Here is a 23,361-nt window from a genome sequence, read left to right as displayed (position 1 = left end):
TCATGTCATTCAACAAGCATGCTTGCACACACATACACCAGACGCACCCACACACGCATGCACGCATACACACATGCACAGACACACACCTAGCTGGAGACAGCATCACCTGCCAGGTGGAGGACTTGCCAGTCAAGAGAATTGTTCCCCAGGTCTCTGGAGTGAGAGACCTGCCCAGAACCAAGGATGAAAAGCCAGTATTCTAGTGGGACCCCATGCCCTCTCAGGCCACGGACACCCCAAGGCTGTGAGCCACATGGCCTGTTCTCCCTGAGTCCATGAAGGAGGCTGGGGATATTTAGATCAATTTCTCACTGAGAGATGAGAACAAGGCTAGGTGAAGGTGTAGCGTGGACAGCGGGGTGGGGAGGGGGAGAGATTCCAGAGTTCATCTCAGCTACAGGACCCAAGGGGTTGCCAATGCTCACCTTGTTTTCCCACTTTCTCGCCTTCCCCCTGCACCTGCCCTGCCAGCGCCGCTGTGGGGCGCCTCCAGGCCACCTCCAACCGCCTGTGCTCTGAGCTGGAAATCGAGAGGGACCTGGAGTCCAGCATCATCGCAACGCTGAAGGAGCAGGAGTGAGTGTAGGGCGGGCACGGGGAGCCAGCTCTTGGGTGTCCGGCTCCAGATCGCCACCGGAATGCTCCTGAGAAGCGAGAACCGTGAGACTTTGTCTCACTTGCTCGGATACTTGGTCAGGACAGACCGATCACTAGAGCAAGACAACACGTTTAGTAAAACCGAGCTGTCAGGGAGCATGAGAGACGCCGACTGGGCAGGACAAAAAACTTATGAGCTCAGCTACTGACCCAAAGGTTAGAGGTCCTGGCCTCCGCAGAAGTGCCTAGGGAGAAAGGCCTGGAGATCTCCTGGTGAATCATTGAGCAGGTGGAGCACAGCTCTCCTCCGACACAGGGTTGCCATGAGGCCAACTGGTGTCTATACGTAGCTGATGGAGTGCCAGGGAGACTTGGAGAAGCAGACAGCCGCCACCAGGAGCAGGAGGCTGAGAAGCCCGATGGGCAGCAGGCCCCCGGGGCCCAGGCCCCTCTGCCCTTGCATGGAGGCCTGGCCTCAGTGCAGGTCTCCCCTGCTAACCTATAAGCCAGGAGCGACACCACATCCCCAGGCCTCCCTGCAAAGTCTGGAAAACTCACCTTCCTGCTCTTTAGACTCCAGACTCTGCTGTCCCCAAACCCACCCCCTGCCCCCCACCCCCAATGTAGCTGGGCCACACCCACCCCAGCTGCAATTCAAAATGGACACTCCCCCCTTCCCCACCTACCCCCATTCCGAGAGCGAGACACCCCGGTTTCTGACTGAACTTCAGTTCATTCTTCCTCCAACCTGAAACCCTATGGCCCTCGGACTAGTGACGAAGGCGACCCCTCCCTCAATGAAAAAGAGGGGCCAGCGGAAGCCAGGCAGAACACCGAGTGTCCCGTATGCAGCTATCTCGCATGGTGGGCGCTTGCTGCAGGCCTGGTTTTGAGCCCTGGCCCGAGGAGGGCTGAGACCCCCACCTTCCAGTCTGCACTCAGAGCCGAAGACTCATCAGGCTCTGGACCAAGGCTGTGAAATCCCCGGGGGGCTGCTTTGGGGGGGGGGCTGCACAATTTTTTTAAAGACTTTTTTTTCTAACTTTGAAGCAATTTCAACTTAGCTTCACCTCACTTCTGGCTTCCCCGGTGGTGCTGCCAGGTAAGCGTCAGACTGCTCACCACAAGGATGGAAGTTCAAAGCCAGCAGCCACACTGAGAGAGAGAGAGGAGGCCACCTGCTCTCCTCGGGAGTGATAATGGGGTGGGCCCTGTCAAGGGCTGCCCTGAGTCAGCATCAACTCGATGGCAGAGGGTTGGGGACTGAGATTGTCTCCCTGGTTTGGATATGTCATCGGGAGGGACCAATCCCTGGGGAAAAGGCATCACGCTTGGTACAGCAGAGGAGGGTCCGTGGGAAAGAGGTGGAGACTTCGGGAGATGGATGCAGACACAGTCACCGTGTGAGGGCGGTGCAGGGAAGGCCCCGCGGACATTTCGCTCTCTTCTGCATGGAATCACGGGGCGTCAGGGCCAACGGAAGCATCCCATGGTCTGCCGTGCTGGGAATAACAGACCCGAGAGGAAATGGCGCGACATCCATTGTCAACCAGGACAGCCAAGCCATCGGCGATTCAAATGAATGTGCCAGCCACTGGAGCTAGTGATGCAGCCATCGGCCAATGCCAACATCTCTGCCTGAGACTGCGCAACCTGCAACCAGGACGCCTTGGCCGGTCTGGGCGACTGGAACGCAATCAACGGCATGTGGGACTCCATCCGCCAGGGTGGCAGGGTGCCAATTCTTCTCAACGGAGCCCTCGCCGACCATCTCCTTCACCAAACATGTTGGCTCCTTTTAACAACCAATCCCCACCCATAATGGCATCGCCAAAGCAAGGGACTTAGGGGATCTTCTGCTGTGATCCCCAGGGATCTTGCTGTTGAACTTCGGGAAAGGTAGATCACCAGGCCTTTTGCCCTGGTTTGTTTACATGGAGAACTGTCCAGCATGACTGACCCTGCGAGTTTCTGAAACACCAGTGGTAAACCTCCCGCGGGGCAGCAGCATACCAGCCGCCACAGCGTGGCAAACTGATGGGCTCTGGACCCCATCACCAATGTGCCGTGGGTCAGAAGTCCCAGCTGGGTGGTCTGTGCAGAGACACTGCCCGCTGTCCACCCTGGCGCCATGGTATCAGACCACCGGCTCCACAAGAGAAGCCCCCAGCACCACTGTCCCAGTAAAACAGGGATCCTCCTTCCACGGCAGCTTCTCCCACCCGCATCTCGGCCTCAGCGGTGCTTTTCAAGGGCCTGGAGCACTCCCTCCCAGAATACAAAGGGGCTTCAAAATGTTCGTGGGAAAATGGAGCTGAAAAATCATGGAATTTTTCCATGAGCTTTTTTGCAGCCCCTTTGTACTCCAAAGCCTTGGTCAACCACGGTTCCCTGGATCCACACAGGACACAGTTACATCTTGTGCAAGCAGGTAGCAGATAAGACCTCCCCGGCACGTTCTCATGCAAAATATTTCCATTCCTTTTTCTACGGGATGCCAAGGAATGTCTGGTATCTTGGCTTCACGCAGCCTTCGTTTCTGTTGAGTCCGCTGAGGAGGCCAGGAAAACCACTCCCGCTGCTTGAGTAGTGAGCCAGCGGTCCAGGGTGGCAGGTAAGCATACCCAGGTAGGTCCTGGCCTCTCTGGCTGACCCTAAGGTGATCCATAGTCAGCCTGCAAGGCCGGAGCCGCTGGCCAGGCTGCACAGGTGGGCCCCAAGAACACTCCCTGTCCCTGAGACATGTTGGCTGCATGCATCTCGTCCGGAAGCCACCTGTCAGGTCAGACTTTGTGCTTGGCCCCTTTGTGTCGAATGCTGGGCTCTGTGGTAGTGAGAAGTGTCTAGGAGAGGCCCAAGGAGAACTAGGTTCCCCTCATAGGGGAGCCACAGGTTCATGTGAAGGGTCACAGAGCTTCAGGTGAGAGGTCACAGAACCTCGGATGGGTCACAGGGACTCAGGACAAGCAGGGCCAACCATGTTGAATGGAGGGAAGGAAAAGGCCATCTCCACCAGCAAGGGAAGTTCAGGTGAATTGGAGGCTCGGGGGACCCAGACGTGTCTAAATCCATACAGCTGTCCCCGTCCCTGCCCTCAGAATCCAAGCAGTTCCGCCTGCTTGCCATACAGAATTCTCGTCAGCTGTTCATTCCCCTGCCCGTGTCCGTGAGCCACTTGAGAGATCAGAGAAGGCGGGAGGGAGCGCCAGTCAATTAACTAGTGGCTGAGAATTTTCCAGGATGATGAACGCACAAATGCTCGCTTGGAAGAAGCACCGCGAGTCAAGAGCCACTCCGGACGTGCACGGAGGCCGATCGACTCAGGAAGAGGTGAAAACGCCACGCGGCAGGGAAGGCACTTGGCAGCCCAGAGACCGAGAGATGGAGTCATTTATTTCAGACTCTCCCCACCAAGAGCCGCGGAGGCCCTGTTCTTTGGAATAAAGTGATACAACCTTGATGACAAACAGGGACAAAACCAAAGCGGACGAGCGAGGGAACTTCTAGGCCAACCTCCCATGTGACATGTACGGATAACCCTAAATGAAGCATCCACCATCAGAGTGTCGCCGTGCATCAGACATGCGCACACCCGATGCCGGGTTGGGGTTTGTACCTGAGGAGCCAACAGAAGCTCAACCTCACACGTTACAGGACAAAGACCCACGGCCATCTCAGCCCAACATGTATGCGTAGTTTCATTTTTAGGAGAGATTTTAAAAAGCGGTTCTCAATTGGATTGTGGACATAGCAGACCATGCACCCGCTCCACGGTTTCTAGGTGTGTCAGTCAAGGACATCGGTTGTATTCTTCACAGCGTGTCACCCTTCTGCACCCTTTCCACACCATTCACCACTACTGCCACACACTCAATGTCCCGTACGCAAAATGCTTCCCTTAAAAATGTTTGTTGTTGTCGTTGACCAAGTGGAAATAGATGCTCTTTACCTGATCGGGAATGCTTACAAAACACCTCGAAAGTATCCTGGTGGCACCACAGTTAAGTGCTCAGCTCCTGGCAGAAGGGGCGGAGAGAGCGGTCGCCCATGGGAGAAAGGTGGGGTTTGGCTCCCTTCAAGATGACAGCCTGGGACACCCAAGGGGAGTGGTTCTCAACCTTCCTAATGCCGAGACGCTTTCATGCAGTGCCTCCTGTTGTGGTGACACCCCCCCCCCAGCCATAAAATTGTTTTCGTTGTTCCTTCATGACTATCATTTTGCTCCTGTTATGAATCGGGCGACCCCTGTGAAAGGGTCTTTCGAGGTTGAGAACCGCTGCTCTAGGGGGCAGTTCTCTGTCACACAAGGCACAAATGAACCAAAAGAGACCCTGTGGTATCTTAACAACTCAATGGGATATCAACAACAACCCGTTAGCCCACTGCCACTGAGTTGCTTCTGACTCCTATGGCGTAGTGGTAACACGCTGGGCTGCGACCTGCATGGTCGGCAGTTCTAAACCACCAGCAGCTCTCCAAGAGAGGAAGACTGGATTTTCTACTCCTGTAAGTAGTTACAGTCTCAGAAACCCACAGAGGTCACTATGAGTCAGCAGTGACTCGATGGCAGTGAGTTATCATCCCTCTAGAATAGAGTAGAACTGCCCCACAGGGTTTCCAACACACATACACACACACACACACACACTTGGCATGCGAGTATTCTGATTTGGGTAAATAGGTTTTCTACTCAACAATTCATACACATTTCACATCTTTTGTGGCATCACTGACTACAGTCCTCCCCCATGTGCTTACCATTTCCAACCAGCCTTCTTCCCTGTCCCGTCCTGCCTTTGGCTTTTTCCCTGGGTGAATGTTGTCCCTTTGATCTCATAGGGCCCAGTTTTCTAATGAACAAGGACTGTCCTTGTGGCAGTGGCCATCTTATAGATAGGCCGGTCTATCAACTGACTGGAAGTTTGATTCCAGGCTTGAAGGTGCTCTGAGGGCCAGGGTCAATGCTATAGCTGATCTTCCCAGGGGCAGACGCTCACGTATTGCTCCCAAGGTGCCATAGGTGGGTTCAAACTTCTGACCAAGCACTAAACCACTGCACCTCTGAGACGCTTCCCTAACAAGTAAAAGTCTCCAGCAAACTATCCACCGAATGACTTTTGAGACGTTTCCTGCAGGAAAGGAAGCGGAGGAGTAGTCCAACCTGGCTGGGGGTTCACACCTTCATCGGACCAGCTCTGGCCAAGTCCTCAGCTGCCACCAGGAATGATGGATCTCATCTGTGAATGGTGACTAGCACCACCCGCCAAAAAAGACACCAATCCTCTGCCATCGGTCTGATTCTGACTCTTGCTAATGACCGCACAGATGGTTTCTGAGGCTGTCAGTCTTGAAAAGTCAGCCTCATCTTTCTCCCATGGAACCGCAGGTAGGTTTGAACTTCCAACCCTGCGGTTAACAGTCCAACGCTTACCTGCCAGCTGGTGGGAATTCCTGCACAGCTCAAAGTGTCTTGATGGTAGGGAGTGCTACCGGGCATGCGCGACGCCAGCCCATTCTGTCCTCAGAATGTCAGCTAATGTCAGCTAAGCACAGTGCTCTACCAGTGGGCTCACACAGGCTGAGGGTTCACCAGGAATGTCCCTGACTTGTGACAGGTGCCTCAGGACAGACACACAGGGCATGTTAGAAGATGAGGACTTGGATCTCAGCTCATTCGCTCTCATGATCTGTGGGCCAGCAGAAGGTGGCCACAGTTCCCATTCCCAAGTGCTGTCCTCAGGCCAGGCAGCAAGTGAGCCACAGGTTGGTGGGTCTGTCCCAGACAGTTTGGCAGACAGGGCCAAGGGAGACTGACCACAGCTGCAAGGGAGGTGGCAGAGCCAGGCAGAACCCAGGTGGTGTTGGAACTGTGGGTGGAGGAAGAGGCTAACCAGCTGGTGACCCCTAGGCATTTTCTCAGCCCCACTATCACCACCTCCTGCCCCCCTGGATGGATGGACCACTGACCACCCAGCCCCTAGGCATTTTCTCAGCCCCACTATCACCACCTCCTGATCCCTGGATGGATGGGCCACTGACCACCCAGCCCCAGGTTCCCACCCCAAACTTCTGGCCCAGCCTTTTGTCCAAATGAGTAACAAGCACCTCTTGCTTGCAAGGAAATCCATGTGGCACATCGAGATCCTGGAAGGGCAGCTGGGGGCCTCCCGCAAGGCCCTGGAGGAGGAAGAGGAGGCTGAAGGAAGGCGTCTCCAGGAGCGAGCAGCCCAGAGGCTCAAAGAGGAGAAGGCAGCCATCCGGAAGGCTGAGAGGAGCCAGCTGCTGAGGATCCGGTGAGTGGGGCCCTCCAGTGTCCACTGCCAGTCCTCTGGGGCAGTCTCCCAACACCTGCCCAGCTCTCTCTGCCTCCCCCCACCCCCCACTCCACCGGGGGGTCTCCAGCCTCTGTCTACCCCAGCATTCAACACTCCCAATCTTCTTCCCCCCAGACCAGCTGGCCTCAAGCCCACCTGACTTCTACTCCCTCCCAGGCCAGCCACACTCCAGCCTGAGCCCCAGCGACTCAGTTTGGCACTGCCCTTCCCCGGACAGGTCTTGGCATTCAACAGCCACCTGGAGTCCCAGAGGCCAGGTCACTCCTTTGGCCCCGCTTCTCTCCGGGACACTCCCCTCCCTGCCCACACTGGGCTGCTCTCTAAGCTTCCGGCACCTCTCTGGCTGCTCCTCCTCTGTTGGTCCCTCTTTGCCAATCTCCCCTGAGAAACTGGGGGCTCAGTCCCCCTGGGCCTCCCAGTCTTCCAGGGTAGCTCCTGTCCAAGTTTAACCAGACCAGATGTTTTTGACACCCAGTGGCTAGTGAACCCATCTAAGATGATTCACCCCCAGCCACTGATGCACCCCTCTACTCTACCACAGCCCCCAGCTCCACCCCACACATGTGCCCTCTGCCCCACCCCCATCAGCGTCTGTTTCCATGTCCCCACTTCATCCAGCCACCTGACCATCCAGAGCTTTCTGCCTCTCCCTGTTTGGCCAACCCCAGGCATGGACGCCTCACCAGGCTCCCTTGGTCTCTTCAGAGGCTGGCCTAGCCTCTCCCCACCCCTGCTCCTCCCTGAGAGCACTGCCCCTCCCGGGTGTCCTGCTCTTCCCTTTCCCAGGCCCCTGTGTCAGTGGAGGTCCCTCAGCCCTTCAGCCCCCCCCCCCCAGTGGTGACCGGTCATATTATACAAGCTCCGCCCAGGCCCAGCCCTGTCCCTCCAGCCCCCAGCCCTTGGCATGAGCACAGATGGCCGCCAAGGGGTGAGCAAGCGTCTACCTCTGGCTACCCTTGGCCAGAAGTTTGGGGGCGCTCTTTTTGGCCCACTACCAGGCTCCCCCTTGACTTCTTGTTTGGGCCTCTTCCTCGTCCCCACAGCAAGTCCACGCTCTCCCAGGAGGCGCTCAGGATCCGGCACCAGAAGCTCGTGGACGACGCCCAGAAGAACCACAAGATCGCCATCAGGTTCCTGAAGGCCTCGCTGGGCAGGTGCGGGCTTCCCCATCCCTGGCCACGTGCTGGTGGGCCCTGGGAGAGAGGGTCACCCCACATGACGCCCACCTTACCAGGGAGCACGAAGGCCACGGTGCCGGAGCTAAGCGGTTACCTGTGTACTCTCAGAAGAGGCCCAGGACAGACAGCATCCTCCAGCCCCCAGCCCCATCGTTCCAGCGTCCCCCCCAGGGGCGGAACCACCCCCTTTGGGAACCACTGAGCGTGTTTTGAGCCATTCCTTGCATGCCGGTGTTCAGCCCCGGTGCTTTCTTATTCGATCTTTTCTGTGGCCATAACGCTGGTGACAGTTGGCAGCATCTAAGGGCCCTGGCCACTCCGGAATGACCATCCCACCAGCATGCCCCAGGGCCTGCCTGATGAGAGCTGCTCCCTTCCTGCAGAGTCCGGGAGCAGCAGCAGAAGGCGGAGGCGGAGTCCCGGCAACACCTGAAGCGGCGCATGGACGCCGTGCTGGCGCTGAAGAACAACATCACCGCCAACCGGGTACGCCCAGCCCCCCAGGGTCCCCCCAGCCCCCCCATCCTGACGCTCCTAGAGACTGGCGCAGCTCGGCCCTCCTGGGGCCCAGCCTTACTCCTAAGATCAGACGCCCAGGAACTCCACCTTGTGCGGAGGGAAGTGGGGTGGGAAGAGAAGGGGCCATCTGCCAAGATGCCAAGGGAGGAGCTTGCCTCTCTGTGGACCAGCGAGGGGCGGAGCGATGGGAGTGGGCGAGGCCCTGCCTGCAGCCACTGCTCAGGTGGGGAGGGGAGGCCCTGCAGGGTCAGAGCTGGGGCTGGGCGCTGGCTGAGGTGCAGAACACAGGGGCCGCCGTGGGCCAGGAGCGATGACGATTTTCACATACGGTCCACCACGGGCATCTATGACATCAGAGTCAATCAAAGGAACAGAGACGTGGTGATGTAGTGGTTATGCGTTGGGTGGCTTACTATGAAGTCAGCAGTTTGAAACTACCCACCACTCAGAGGGAGAAAGACGGGGCTTTCTACTCCCATGAAGCTGCAGTCTCAGAAGCCCAGAGAGGCAGTTCTACCCTGTCTGCAGGGTCCCTATGGGTCAGCCTGGACTCCATGGCAGTGGGTTTGGCGTTTTGTTGTTGTTCAAAGGAATGGGTGTGTGCCTGCCCACGTGTGTGCATGTGTGCACATGTACCTGTGTGCCCTCGTGTGTGTTGGTGCCTGTGCCAACAATGAGACCACGGTCTTCTCATGTCCCAGGAAACTCTCCGGAAGTTCCAGGCATGGGGTCAGGCCCGGGCCGAGCTGGCCGAGCAGAAGACCCAGGCAGAGAAGGAGGCCATCCTGGCCCAAGGCGGTGATGCCTTCAAGCAGCTTTTCCATCAGCGCCGACGCCAGGAGCTGGAGGCTCAGAAACGGTGAAGGGGCAGGAGGCCCTGTGGAAGGAGACAGGAGACTCACTCTTCCTGGGCTCTCACTTGGGGGCCAGAACCTCATCTCGGCCCTGGACTCAACCTGACCAGTCCCCCTTCCATGCCCAGGCCCTGCTGCCACACTGTCCAGTGCCCAGAAGGGGGCTTTCAGGATTGGGGCCATTTACACAGGGTTTCCATGAGGCCCCCTGTGTGCCCCCTCTCATCCCCTTCCCACCTTTCTACCCAGGGATGCTCCTATTTGGAGTGCTTTTCCCTGGTGGCAAATGTGCCCACAGGCATGCCCACACTGCAGACACCTGCCTGTCTGCCCACCTTGAGGGGGCCTGAGGCAGCTCTGACACAAGCCCAAACATGGGAGGCCCCCAGAAAGGGGGAGCTGGAATGAGCAAGAAAGTGAGTGAGTGAGTGAGTGAGTGAGTGAGTGAGTGAGTGAGTGAATGAGTGAATGAGTGAGTGAGTGAGTGAGTGAGTGAATGAGTGAGTGAATGAGTGAGTGAATGAGTGAGTGAGTGAGTGAGTGAGTGAGTGAGTGAATGAGTGAGTGAATGAGTGAGTGAATGAGCGAGTGAGTGAGTGAGTGAGTGAGTGAATGAGTGAGTGAGTGAGTGAGTGAGTGAGTGAGTGAGTGAGTGAGTGAGTGAGTGAATGAGTGAGAAGCCTCAGCCCTGCTTCTGTCTTCCGTGTGCCTCAGCCTGGGGTAGGGCAGCCCCTGAAGGACTGAGGTTTGTCATGGCCACCTAGCTGCTCTGCTCCAGGTGGCCGGGCCAGGATGGGTTTGGGGACCTGATGTTCAGCCTGGCAGCCTCCCAGTTCCTCAGTCTGCCCTGATTGGAGCGTGGGGCTCACCTGGGTGTCATAGTTCCCGCCCAGAGCCCGATGTGAGGAGGGGCTGGGAGAGCCGAGCAGGTCCCTCAGCCAAGCAGCATGCACCCTGCTCACCACTGAGGCAGCGTCCTCCTCCAGGGCCTCGGAGGAGGAGCAGAAGCAGCGGAGGCTGGAGATTATGAACCGGCTTTGGAAGGAGGAGGTGGAGGAGAACAGGAGGAGGAAGCCACCGGCCCCTGCTCAGGCCACAGGCCAACGCACGCTGAGGGACAAGACCTGGTGCTATGTGGCTGACTTCGTTGATGGCATGGCCGCTACAGCCCCCTCATACCCGCACGTGAGCAAGAGGGTCCCCACACTTTCTGGTCCCCACCCACATATATCTGGACATATATACATGTCCAAATCATTGTATAAACCTCCTGACCAAAAGGTAAACGGAAGAAATGGCCCAGTCTCGCCCCCAGGTACACTTCCTCCAGTCACCAAGTTGTTCCTGTTGCCGTCATGACACAGAGATGACCGTTCCCCCCACCCCCCGAACTCTGTCCCACTCAGCCCCCTCAACTGGGGACTGCCTCCAGCAGTGTTGGGTGTCTTGCTGCTCATGAAATTCCCCCAGAGTCCTCAGCTGCCTGGTCCTCAGCTCGCACCCTGCCCAGCAGAGTCATCCTGGTGTTAAAGGACAGAGCAACAGGCTCTTCCCATCAGACACAACCCTCCCTGAGCAGCCAGGGGCTGGGGCCCCAAAGCCCTGGCCCCTCAACTATGGGATCTCCTGAACCCTGAGACAGCAAAGGCCTCCAGCTCAGCCCTCCTTTGTGTCCCTGGGTCTGAGAAGTAAATTCAAAGTCGGTGAAAGCCATTCCCAAACACAGCTGCCCGGGCCACCGCCTGCTACTCCCCAGCCCTGTCTCAGGGCGCCCCCTGCTGCAAGCCAACACACACAGCCGTCAGTCATGTCACCCAGCGAACCCTAAAGCCCAGCTCTGGATTGCTGGGATGGTTTGCATGCACTTGCAGCACAGAGGGAGTACGTTGGGCTGCTATCTGAAAGGGCAGCAGTTCAAAACCACCAGCTGATCCTTGGGAGAAATACGGGGTTTTCCACTCCCACAGAGTTACAATCCAGCCACTCACAGGGCAGCTTTACCATGCCCTATAGCGTCACTCTGTGTTGGCATTAAATTGGTGGCAGCTAGATCAATCCTAATGTTGGTCAACATCTGGTTCGAGCTGGGCTTTCTGGTGCTAACTGAGGGGTCATCCACACCGCTCTTCCACAGCAGCCTGTCAGCCGGCCCCACTCCTCAGCGCCCGCAGCCCTGATGTCCCCGCAGGACCCCACCAAGGTATGCTCCCCAGCCCGCGCCCCACCCCCGTCCCAGGCAGTTTCCAGAAGCCCTTGCCATTACCTGGCTCCCTGTAGCAAGACCAGGCAGGAGCCAAGGTCAGCTTGGTGGGAGGAGTTGGAAGCCCCTTGGGTCATGCACACCTACCCTCCCTCTCTCCCTCCCCGTTTCCCTCCACCCCCTCTGTCCCTCCTTCCTGGGTGCCACAGTCCTGCCCTGTGCATGCTGTCAATGGGTACAGGGCATGGAGGGAGAGCTAGTTCATTCATAGCCCACTCACCTCTCCGATCCCCTGAAGGAGCACCCACCCCTACAAATCAAGGTCATGGGCTGGCAAAGCCCAGCCTTAGCTTCCTCACCTCACCCCCAGGGGCCTCACTTGGCTGCTGACACCCTTCCCAAACGCAGTTCCTTTCTCCCAGGTCCCTGCCTGCTCAAGACTCGTCCCCTGCCCGGAGGCCCCCACCAGCTCCTCTGTCCTTAGTGCCACACTCAGCTTGACTGTCACCAACAAGTGTCCCCTGCCCATCCATGCTGACGCCAATGCCCGGAGGCACTGTCCTCCCATCCATATCCCCCCTCTCTGTGTGTCTGTCCCTCTGGGAGGGAGGCACTGTCTACCGGCACATCAGCATTCCCACTTCTTCTGTAGCCTGGCAGAGTCTCCCTGTCTACAAATGAGCAGAGGAAGGAACCCCAGGTCAGAGAACTGACAGCCGCTGCAGAGGCCACAGGGTGGTGTGGATGAGAACATCCTGCAGGCTGAGACAGACTGCCTGACGGGCTCTTGTGAGGCCAGTGGAGGATGCTGAATGGGGCACGGACACTTTAGTTTCTGTTTTGAGCAGCAAACAGTCCCAGTGCACACCAGCATCTCGGGGGTGAAAGGACTGAAAGCACAGAAGGCAGTACCCCTGCAGGGACCAGCCGGCTCAGTCTCCCCTGGAGCACAGGGTCCTTTCAGAACAGGCAGAGCAGCCCAGCCTTCCCAGCCAGGCCCAGGGAGGGCCCAGGGACTGCAGGAGCTCCCGGGCAGTCCCGAGAGCCGCAGGCCAGGTCTCTCTACCCCTGATTGTAGAATGCCGAGTACTCAGTGATGTTCCCTAAAGTCGTCCCGCTCCTGCAAACCATCTCCAGTGAATCCATGCAGAGTGAGCTGGGGATCTACTCCAAGCCAGAGGAGGAGACGCTGGCCAAGCCAGAAATCTCGGGGCTCTGGGATGAAGACTACAAGCCATACCAGGTAACAGCCCTCATCCCCGGGCTTCACCAAGTTAAGTACCTGTGGGTGTGGCTTCTCATTGGCTCTTGGTCTCCCCACCATCCTCCCTGTCCTGCAGACCCCATGCAGGCCAGACTCAATGTCTATGTTGTGCCGCCCGCCTCCCACCCACTTCATACAGGCCGCTGTCCTGCCACCTTCTTCTCTAAGCTGGGCTGACATGGCCCCTGGGGAAAGCATGCTTCCTGTGCAACTTCCTGGAAAGTTTCTCTTGGTTACATTTGATGTTTCTTTGTTTGTAATGATAGCCAATGGCATCGATTTTCTTTTCCTATTTTCCCCGTCCCTCCTTCTTCCTTCCCGTCCCACACCCCTTCCCCCCTGGCCTCACCATAGTTTAAAGTCTGTTTCTTTTAGTGTGAAAACCATTTCTCTTATGATTTGTCTTCTTCTTCTTCTTCTCCATCTGCAAGAGCATAGCTCAGTCTTTCTGAGACTGACTGTCTCTGCTGAGCAGACAAGGGCTTCCAGATTCGCCCAGGTGTTTGGCAGCTTCATTTTGTTTTGTTTTGTTTTGTTTTGTTTGAGCGATGTGTAGTACTCCACTGGGTGTACATACCAGACAGAGTACGGTAGGGTTTGGGGTGACCTCCATCTTGCGGCTATTGGAGGTGGTGCCCTGATAGTGTGTAGATGGGTGAGCAGCTCTCTGTCCCTATTTTGTTCTTTATTTCTTTGGGGTATCTACGGAGCAGAGAAATTGCAGGGCCCCATTTACCCTATCTCGGCAGGTTTTCCACCATGACTATCCAGTCCTGCCTTCTCCCAAGCAGTCAATGAGAGCGGTTATTTCTCCACATCCTCCCCAGCGTTTGTTACTTTCTGGGTTTGGGGATGTGTTTTGTTTAATTTTACGATCAGGGCCGGTGTGAGGTGGGATCTCATCATTGTTTTGATTTGTATTTCTCTTATCGTTAATAATCGTGACCACTTCTTCATATGCTGGCCGGCTGCTTGGTTGTCTGTCATCTTTAGTGCCTTGGCTATGCTTGCTTGTCTTCTGCTCCTTTGGGGATTGCATTGTGTTTCTTATTGAGATGATACTGTTTCCTACTGACTTTCAAGGTTCACTCTTTACACAATGTATCATTGCCCCCAAAAATGTTTCCCCAATCTGTGGGTTCTCATGTTACTCTTTTGATGGGTTCCCCCCCACCACGTACATAGAGAATCCCTGCTGGCCGTAGTGGTTACTCGTGGGGCTGTGATCCACCAGATCTTAATTGCGAAACCACCAGCGGCTCCTTGGGAGAAAGACCAGGCTTTCTACCCCCATAAAGAGGCACAGTCTTGGAGACTCACAAAGGCGGTCCTCCCCTGCCCTACGGGGTTGCTATGCATTGGCATCGACACGATGCCAGTGAGTTGGTTTGTTGTGTAAATGTACAGAAACAGTGTGCTTTGTGGAAATTTATTTTGCCTGCCATAGTGTGGGTGTTTTTCATGACGTTTCATGATGGGCTCTCCAATTTGCCTCCATTTTTTCATGGACGATCTTTACAGCCCTAGGGTTGATGTATAAGTCTTCAGTCCATCTTGAGTTCATGTCCGTACATGGTATGAAGTAGGGGTCCTGTTTCCTTCTGTCAAGGTGGAGACTCGGTTTTTCCGGCCCTGTTTGTTGTAAACACCGTCCCCCATTTAATGTGTTTTAGTCCTTTTTCAAAATTTAGGTGTCTGGAGGCGCTTAGTTTTATTTGGGGGGGGGGGGCGTTTCTCTATTCTGATCCATTAGTCTTATTATCTATTTTGGCTTGATTTCAGAAGTTAGGAAAGTCCCTCCGCTGCCTCTCCTTCCCAGAAATCGGCTGAATCCCGGACATCTGGGTTTTCCATTACTTTTACTTTTCTTCTCCATGGTTGTGGACCAGAAACTCAGGCAGGGGCTTCTTATGGGTCTTGGCAGGACCATGAACTCTTTCCTGCTCCTCTGGCACCTGGAGGTCTTTGGTTCTGCATCTGCTCCACTCTGCCACCTCCAAACTGCCCCTGCAGATCCCACAGAAAGCCCACAGTCCAGGCTGCAGCCACCGAGCCACACCTCTATCTGTGAACCAGGTGCCTAAGGACGATGTGGACCGGAAGCCCGTAGGCGGGACCAAGATGGACAAGGACATCCTGGCCCGCACCTTGGAGCGGCTGCGGAGTGGGGTGATACACAAGCAGGTGGTGTCTGGGCATGAGTTCAAAGGCCGCCCCTTCAACAGCAAGCCCGAGCTCATTCACTTCAAGGTAAGCTCCTCCCCTCAGCGCAGTGCTGGCTATAAAGGAGTCCTTCTCCATCATCCAACATCAGGGACCTCTTCGTCCTCCTTGTAATGAGGATGAGGGCCTCCAGGGGTGCCATCCAAGGAAGCTGAGTGTGAGAGGGGTGGGGGTGGTCCTGTCAGAGGGGCCTGAGGACCCACTGCAGAGGGCACACTCAGGGTGGGAAGCGTCCATGCTAAGCCCCTTAGAATATGGCACACCCCCCTGAGAGTCTCAGTGGGATATTGCAGCCCCTTGCCGGCCAGGGCTCTCCCAGTGAGCAGGTTTTTACTCCACACAAAGCGAGCCCAGGGAGGATAGATATCAGCTGATCCAAAGTGACAGGTGAGGAAGGTTAGGGGAGTCACACACATCCGGTTACCTTTGTCCAAGCTTGTCGGAGGGAGCAGACTAGTGCGTGCCTTGGCTTTGACCCAGTTCCTGGTCCGTTCGGTGGAGTCGATGCCAGCCCTAGAGCCTAGACTGTCTAAGCCTTCCCTTCTCAACCCTGAACCTCTGGCCCCCCTGCAGAGCCCACTCCTGGCGAGGGTGGCAGGGACTCTTACAAGACAAGTCACCTCTTCAGCCTGCTCTCCACGTACCCCAGGAAAGGGAGGGAGGCCCTTCTTAATTCAGGGAGAAGCCTCCCTTCCCTTGGGAACACCTTACCTAGTCCACTGGCCTTTCAAATGCTGGTCACCCATGTGTCATCCTTGAACACGCTCTCTCCACTGTGACCCCTTAGCAAACCCTGGGAGGAGGGTCATCTTATCGAGGAGCTTAGCTTCTTCAGCAGCTGTCCCTCTCTGACTTTCTGCCTTCTGCCCTTTCTAGGACTTTGATATTGGCAAAGTGTACAAGAAAAAGATCACGTTGATAAACGCAACCTACACAATCAACTACTGCAAGCTCGTGGGCGTGGAGGAGCACCTCCGGGACTTCATCCACATTGAGTAAGAGGGACGGGGGGCGGGGGGACATCCGGTCACGTTTGACACCTCAAGCACTCCCATCAAAGATGCTGCCTCTTCTAATATAATCCCTGCCTTATCCTGATTATAACACATCCACCCTGGCCTGTCACCCAACTCTATCTGGGTTTTAACGTCAGTTGTGCTGCTCGGCATGTCCATTATACCTTCCGGCGTTGGTGAAGCCCGTCCTGAGCTGAGCGCTCTCCAGAAGGCTCCTGGCACTGGCCCTACCAGGGTTGCTTTTTAGCTGGGGTCTTTACGCTTGAGTAGGCTTGCCGTCGCCTTTTCTTAAAGTGTGTGTAGCGTTGGCTCCTCTATCTCTCTTGAGTTGAAGGCATCTGAGACCAACTCAGTTCTCCTTTGTAAATCACTTGCGTTTTGTCTGGCTGCCCAAGTTCTCTCTCTTGATCGATAGTTTTGAGGTTGATGCTCAGACTAAGGAGCCGTGGTGGTGGAGTGGGTGACCTGTTGGGCTGATACCTCCCAGGTTGACAGTTCAAACCCTCTGTATGCCCTGAGGGAGAGAGACGCTTCCATAAGGATTACGTCCTTGGAAACTGAAAGGGAAGGTCTGCTCTGTCCTTCCGGGTCACAATGAGTCCGAATCGACTCGACGGCAGGCAGCGAGTGGGCTGGGTGTAGTCTGGAGAGGTTTCCCCTGGCAGCTGACGGTGTCTTTTCACTAGGAACATGGAAGCTAGTTTTTATTTCAGGACTGTTTCCTTGAATTATCTATTTGAGTTTTACCCTCTTCCACTGTTTCTTCTCCCATGACACCATTTATGTTTATATTGAGTCTTCTTGACTGCTGCTTCTTTATGTGCCCTGGTCCCGTGCCTGCAGTTTTGATCCCCCAGGTCCCATGTCAGCTGGGATGTCCTGCGAAGTACTTGTCACCTTCAAACCTATGGTAAGTACTTGCACCCCAAAAGCCAGGCAGTGTGGAACAGGGTTTCCCCCATGCTCGTCTGTGGGGTAGTGGATGGAATCAGGTCCTTTCAAAACCCAAAACCCAAACCAACTGCCATGCTGACTCCTAGCGGTACCCCGTATGGGTTTCCAAGTCAGTAACTGTTTATGGGAGTAGAAAGTCCAGTCTTTTTTTCTGAGGAGTTTCTGGTGGTTTTGAACTGCTGACCATGCAGATCACAGCCCAACGCATAACCACTACAGTACCAGGGCCCCTTGGATGCCTGCAAATTCTGGGATAAAGACAGGGGCATTCAGCGTCTCAGGATAGTATTCCCACCATAAGGCCAGTGCTGCCTGCAGTTCCCAGGCTGTGGAGAAGCTCCAAGGCGCCCCTTCCCTGCCCTGGAGCCCACACCCGAGAGGGGGCCCCTTCTGAGCATGCTCTGCTGACCTCTGTGGAGTCTGGGGGCCGCAGGTAGGCCCAGCCAGACCATGGCTCCGTAGACACAGGCAGTGTGTGTCGCTGCAGATGGCGACAGAAACCGACAGTGCATGGGGTTCCTTTGCTGTCTAGCTCAATCAAGACCTGGAAGGAAGCGTCTCGTTTTTGGCTCAGACGGGTGGCTTTTCTGTCCCGCTGATATGCTCAGCCAAGAAGTGCTCTGTAAGTGAAGTTTCTATCTGATGTGAAGTTTCTCAGGACACTCCGGCCAGGGTCCCCATGAAGGAGGTGTGGGCGGGGCATGGCCATGGGGGGAGTGGGGTGGCCTGCGGTGAGGGGTACAACTCAAGTCAACTCTGGCCCCTCCTTAGGTGGGTGGCAGGGGTGCTGAAAAGATGAGCATTCACATGACCCTGGAAGGACACGGCCAGCGCGCGCCTGCCCCCTGTGTCCCTGTGTCCCTAGAGCTCAGGACCCTCTGACTCGAGACCCACTGATACAAGAAGACGATGTCCACCCCTGAGCTCTTTGTGTCCCCGGAGTCTTTGCCCTGTCTTGTCTGTCTTCTCTTCGTTCCACCCAGCTGCCCCGCCCGTGTATGTTTACTGGCCCACCTCAAGGTCAGTGGGTGGCATCATAACACGCCACCCCTTACCGGTCACACACTTCTGCCCCACAGCACACTTGGGCCGGTCCCACTCCTCCAGCCCAGCGTGGGGCCGGGGAAAAGAGGTGTGTCCAGAAGGCACCCCAGGCCTGACCTCCGCAGCTCAGCTCCGCAAGGTCACTGCCAAGGCCTTTGTACAGCTAGGAGAAAAGGACACACTCTTCACTTGTTCAGACAGAGAGAGTCTTTTCTGCCACTGGCCGCACTACAGTCAAGAGCCACACACACACCAAGGGTCTCTGAGGTGTGGACATGTCCGGCGCAGGCATGGGCCAGCATGAGTGGACGTCTGCTGGGGTTACTACGGGGTGCCCTGCCTGTAGTGGCTCAAACTGCTTTCTTCTCTTACAGCTGTCCCTCGATAAGAGCCTCATTGACTTTGGCTGCTATGTGGTGGGTGAGACCACCTCCCGGGTCCTCACCCTGACTAATGTCGGTGGTCTGGGCACAGAGTTCAAATTCCAGCGCGCAGTCGAATCCTGTGACCAGGTCACCTCCATGAACACAGTGAGTGAGACACCTGGGGTCGTCTGCAGGATAGTTGAAGTTTGGACCGAAGCTCTTTGGAGTCAGGACATGGATGAAACCTAGAGAGACTGCCTCTATGGAGAGGAGAAAGAGAGAGAGAGAGAGAGAGAGAGCTGGGCCACCTCTAGGCTCTCCGGCAGAAGGAGGGTGTGTCCCCGTGGCCCACTGGGGAGAAGGGAGGGAGACTAGAGTGATTCCCTTGGCCAAGGGGCCTGGGAAGCATAAGGTGGGGGACTCAGGGCCCATCCACTCAGCTTCTAACTGGGACCCACATGCCAGAGGCCATGTGGGATTGAGGCAGGTGCTGTGCTGTCTGAGCCCCGTGGGTGTGCAGCCCCAGGTAGGCAGAGCGTGGGCAGCACAGGGGCACTGTCCAGGGTTGGGGGAGGGGGGTAGTGCTGGCTGGTGAGAAGGATAGCAATAAAGGGAGATGGGGACGTCCCCAAGGGGAGACATTTGGTCCCCCTTTCAGAGCAGCATCGTCATGTACGAGGAAAAAAGTCTGTACGACAAACCCCTGCCCAGCGTCTCCGAGAACCTGTTTGAAGGGAACGAGTCCTCGCCTGTTGAGACCAGGAAGGCAGAGAGCAAAGAGATGGAGGAGGTGCGCCACGCAGGTGAGTGCCCCCACCCCCGCCAATCGCCAATCGTCCAGCACAGGGGCCTGGACCACCCCCCCACCTCCTGTCCCAGACTCCCCAGGTCAGTGGAGATGAACGGCAGGCCTCAGGGTCCCAGAGCCCAAAGTGCAGCGTCTTAAGAGCCCGTGAGGCCCAAAAGAAGTTCGCCCCAGGACAGTGGGTGGTGGGTGGGTAGACCAAGTCACAAGGTGGTGGGATTTTTCCCACGCCGCCGTTTTCCGTGTAGATGTTCTAATAATCAAATAAATGCAGCTGGGGAGGGGACTGAAACTTGCCTTTGTAGTTGAGCTAACAGAAAACTCAGGAACCTCCAGGCCAGACCCCCCCCCCCGCCCCCGGGTTGCTCTCCTCCTCTCCGGCCACCCCTGGCTGAGGGGTTAGGTGGCGGGACTGGGTGATGCCGGAGCTATACCGCCGGTATGGGCACTCGAATCAGACTGCCGCATGGTTTTCTAGTCACCCGCCGTCAGAACGTTCCAAGGTCTACCCTCACGTACAGGGTCATCAAGTGAGAGGGCGCTGTTCATACGTCTACCAGGAAGACCAGTGAGGATGACTGGGGTCCCAGCTTCCACCCCAACCACTAAAGTCAAAGGCGAGGAAACGGGATGTTTCTACCCATTCCTGCAGTCTGAAACGGACCAAACATGCCATCAGAAAATGCACTGACAGTTACTGGTGATAGTTACTAGGGATGCCAAAGTTGGAAACCAAGGAGATGGGTTGGTCGTTGGAAACACAGTGGTACCAGAAACAGGCGGTGGAGCTCCACAAGCCCCACGACTCCTTCCTCGCGAGTCTTCCTTTTCTCACAGCGTAAATGGTGCCTATGTGCTAGAGGTGAACTCTGCCGAAAGGCTTACATGTGGATCCAGCTGACCCCGCTGTGGAAAGAGCGCTTGGAGCAGCTCAGTCTCACGAGCCGAAACAAGGCCCGGAATCGACGTGGAGCAGATCATCAATGGCCCATACGCAAGTTCAGCTTCACGCTGAAGAAAATTCAAGCAAGTCCACAAAGGCCCCAGTACAACCATGCGTCTACCCCATTTGTGGACCTTTTCAAGAGTAGACAGACACCTCGAACATTCGCAACTGAGGACCAGACAAGTTACAGGATCACATCAAGGTCACGCATGAAGAAAGCAAAAGGTCATTAATAATGTAACCCCTCCTGAAATGGCTGCTTATCAACCGGTTGTTTTTTGGAGACAGTTTGAGCTTTTGTGGCAGTCACTGTCAATCACGGCACCGAGGGTCTTTTAAAAGCATCCTTCAGCTTCACCAGGTACACGGTCCTTCTCCAACCATTGGTTCCTCCTGATGACATATCCCCAGGGAGCCTCGCCACACTCCACGATGAGGCGCTTTCTGGTTGGACTGCTCCCATTGTTCTAGTCGCCCTGGTTGACTCAAAGCTTTTTGCCAACAAAATTCAAATGCATCAAGTCTTTATTTGTTATCACACACACACACACACACACACACACACACAAAGTGATTGAAAATGTCACAGCTATAAAAAAAGAAAAGACCATGCCACGGCTTAGACCAGGTCCATCTTAGCCATCAAAACATCCTCTTTGCCTTTGAACATTTTGATGAGGTTTTTTTTGCCGTAGATTTGTCCGGTGCAGTATGTCATTTGATCTCTTGAGTGCCGCCTCCGGGGGCATTGATTCTTGATCCAAGAAGAATGGGACCCCAACAGCGTCATCTCATCACTGCTTCTCATGATGCTGTCTGTGACCCCAGTGGTGAGGGCTTCTGTCTTCTTTGGGTTGTGGGGTGATCCACAGGGAAGGCTGTGACCTTCACCTTCACCGGAAGGGCTTTCGGTGGACTTCACTGTCTGCCAGCGAGGGGAGGTCATCGGCACATTGCAGGTTGTTAAGGAGTCTCCCTCCAACCCGGGTGCTGCGTTCTTGATCGTGTCGACTAGCTTCTTGGATTGTCTGCTCAGCACTCAGATGGAATAAATGCAGTGAGAAGATAGAATTTTGCTGCACACCTTTTAAACCAGGCAGCAGCCCCTTATTCTAGGCCCACCTCTGCCTTGTGATCCACGTACAGATTCCACAAGAACACAGTTAAATGTTCTGGAATTCCCCTTCTCCCAAATGTTTTCCATAATTTGTGACCCACCCAGCCATAAGCGTTTGCATGGTTTATAAAAACACAAGTTCAACACCTTTCTAATGATACGCTTGGCTTTCAGTCACGATCCACCTGACCTCCACGGGGATAGGCCCCGGTCCACATCCTCTTCTGAATCCAGCTTGACTTTCTGGAGTTGCTTGTCTCTAAATAGTTGAATCCATTTTTTAAATTACCTTCAGCAAGATCTGGCTGGCATGCGGTGCCCCTGATACTGGGCAGTGAGTCTGTACGGTCCTGGCCAGGCCAGGCTATGGGGCTTCTGTTGGGCTCACAAAGGCTGCTTCAAAGAGAGCTCTCTGCACTCTCTCCTGGTTTTCTGAGAAGCTCGTGCAATCTCTGTGCTTCCTCAGTGTTGGAAGCATTCACCAGCCGAAACTCTCTGGACCTGAAGTTTGCGCGGGAGGCATAGGAAAGGATAATTCAATTTCTCTAGAAGATGTTGACTTCGCAGACTTTGGGTACATCTGAATTGTCAAAGGTATTGGCTGGAAACTCATCGGATTCTCTCATTATCCCTTTAACATGAACAGGCTTCAAAGCATGTATGGGGGAAATGGAATTAAAGGGCTTTTAAATTTTTCCACAAACGCTTTGAAGCCCCTCATGCCTGCAGGCTCTGCATTGAAATCTTTTTTCTCATCCTTGATGTTGGGCCTTTCTGGTTTCTTACTCTACCCCCACCCTTGATCCACAGAACTGGGGATGGGGTGAGCACTGCTGTCCGTCTTTTCAAAGCGCCCGCTCCGTTCCTTTTCTTTCCTGCTTCTCTTTGAGCTAGGCCGGCACCTGGCTGCAACAACGGGCTCACGCGGAACAATGGTGAGGATGGCGCAGGTTCCGGGGGTGTTCCATTCAGGGGAACACACGGCCCCTGTGAGTCAGCTTGTTGCAACTTCACAGGAGCCGTGTGGGAGTTGCCTTGCTATGACGGTTCCTCCTAAGCTAGCAATTCGATCGCTGGGTTTGGCTGTTTTTTTGCTTTTAGGCTGTCAGCACTGACAGCTATATGCTTCTCACTAAGTGCCGCTCCAAGGGGGTCTCCCAATGTGCAATGTGTTGTTTGGTCTTGTTTTCCTTTTCATGATCCATTTGAAATACTTTTATTGATAAGTATGATTTTATTAGAGACGTGTGTCTGTATTGATGAGGAATCGCGGTCTGTACTTCTTGTTAGCTATAACGGACATATCACGCAATGCAAGCGTCCAGTCATCTCAGGGCGGCTTGTGCAGTCTTCACCCCGATCAACCTTGGAACCAGGTCTTCCTTCCTGAACCCACCGGTCGCTCCCCATCCCCCCACTGTACCCTTCAAGAGCTTTCATGCCGCGTGTGACTTCCGACTTGATTCGTGGGGCATTCAAAAGGGTTTTGCTTAATTTCCAAGCGTTCCACATTTGTGTAGATGATGTATTGCCGTCTAACGAAATGTCCTTGTGGTCAGAGAGGACGGTCTGTGTGTTTGCAGGCGTTTCAGGTTTGTTGAGGTTTTAAGATAGACCAGCATCCAGTCCACCACTGGGAGTGTACCACGCGCATTGAAAATGAGGCGTAGCCTGCTGGGTAGAGTGTCCCGTATATCCATTAGATCCAGGTGGTTTATAGATTTTAGATCTTCTGTGTCGTTTGTTTCTGGTTTCATACAATGGTTGTCATAACAACATACATTATAAACTACACAATACTAGCTTATGTGTTTTGTTTTAGATAATTTTATCCACAGTGAGGAAGTTTAGTGGGGCAGAAAAAGAAAATTTATTTTCTTTCCCACTTAACCAGATCTTTTACATTTAAGATCTACCACTTCTGATGCTGTCCTTCTTTTC

At 55.0% G+C, this 23,361-nt stretch overlaps 1 protein-coding gene across 1 annotated transcript in view; it reads left to right on the top strand.

Annotated features, from left to right (window-relative positions):
* The window catches only part of CFAP74 (cilia and flagella associated protein 74), a 60,604-nt gene that overhangs the window by 8,863 nt on the left and 28,380 nt on the right, over window positions 1-23,361 (top strand). The window contains exons 5-17 of the mRNA XM_075557777.1: window positions 475-579; window positions 6,720-6,893; window positions 7,979-8,089; window positions 8,497-8,599; window positions 9,334-9,491; window positions 10,473-10,671; window positions 12,765-12,929; window positions 15,027-15,200; window positions 16,050-16,168; window positions 17,033-17,099; window positions 17,676-17,765; window positions 18,562-18,717; window positions 19,211-19,355. Of these exons, the coding sequence (XP_075413892.1) occupies window positions 475-579; window positions 6,720-6,893; window positions 7,979-8,089; window positions 8,497-8,599; window positions 9,334-9,491; window positions 10,473-10,671; window positions 12,765-12,929; window positions 15,027-15,200; window positions 16,050-16,168; window positions 17,033-17,099; window positions 17,676-17,765; window positions 18,562-18,717; window positions 19,211-19,355 (1,766 nt within the window). The remainder of the gene's footprint in view (window positions 1-474; window positions 580-6,719; window positions 6,894-7,978; window positions 8,090-8,496; window positions 8,600-9,333; window positions 9,492-10,472; window positions 10,672-12,764; window positions 12,930-15,026; window positions 15,201-16,049; window positions 16,169-17,032; window positions 17,100-17,675; window positions 17,766-18,561; window positions 18,718-19,210; window positions 19,356-23,361) is intronic.

Source organism: Tenrec ecaudatus, chromosome 1, assembly GCF_050624435.1.
Source record: "Tenrec ecaudatus isolate mTenEca1 chromosome 1, mTenEca1.hap1, whole genome shotgun sequence".
Classification (NCBI taxonomy): domain Eukaryota; kingdom Metazoa; phylum Chordata; class Mammalia; order Afrosoricida; family Tenrecidae; genus Tenrec; species Tenrec ecaudatus.
The sequence above is the reverse complement of the archived record's forward strand: the minus strand, read 5'-3'. Positions and strand labels throughout refer to the sequence as shown.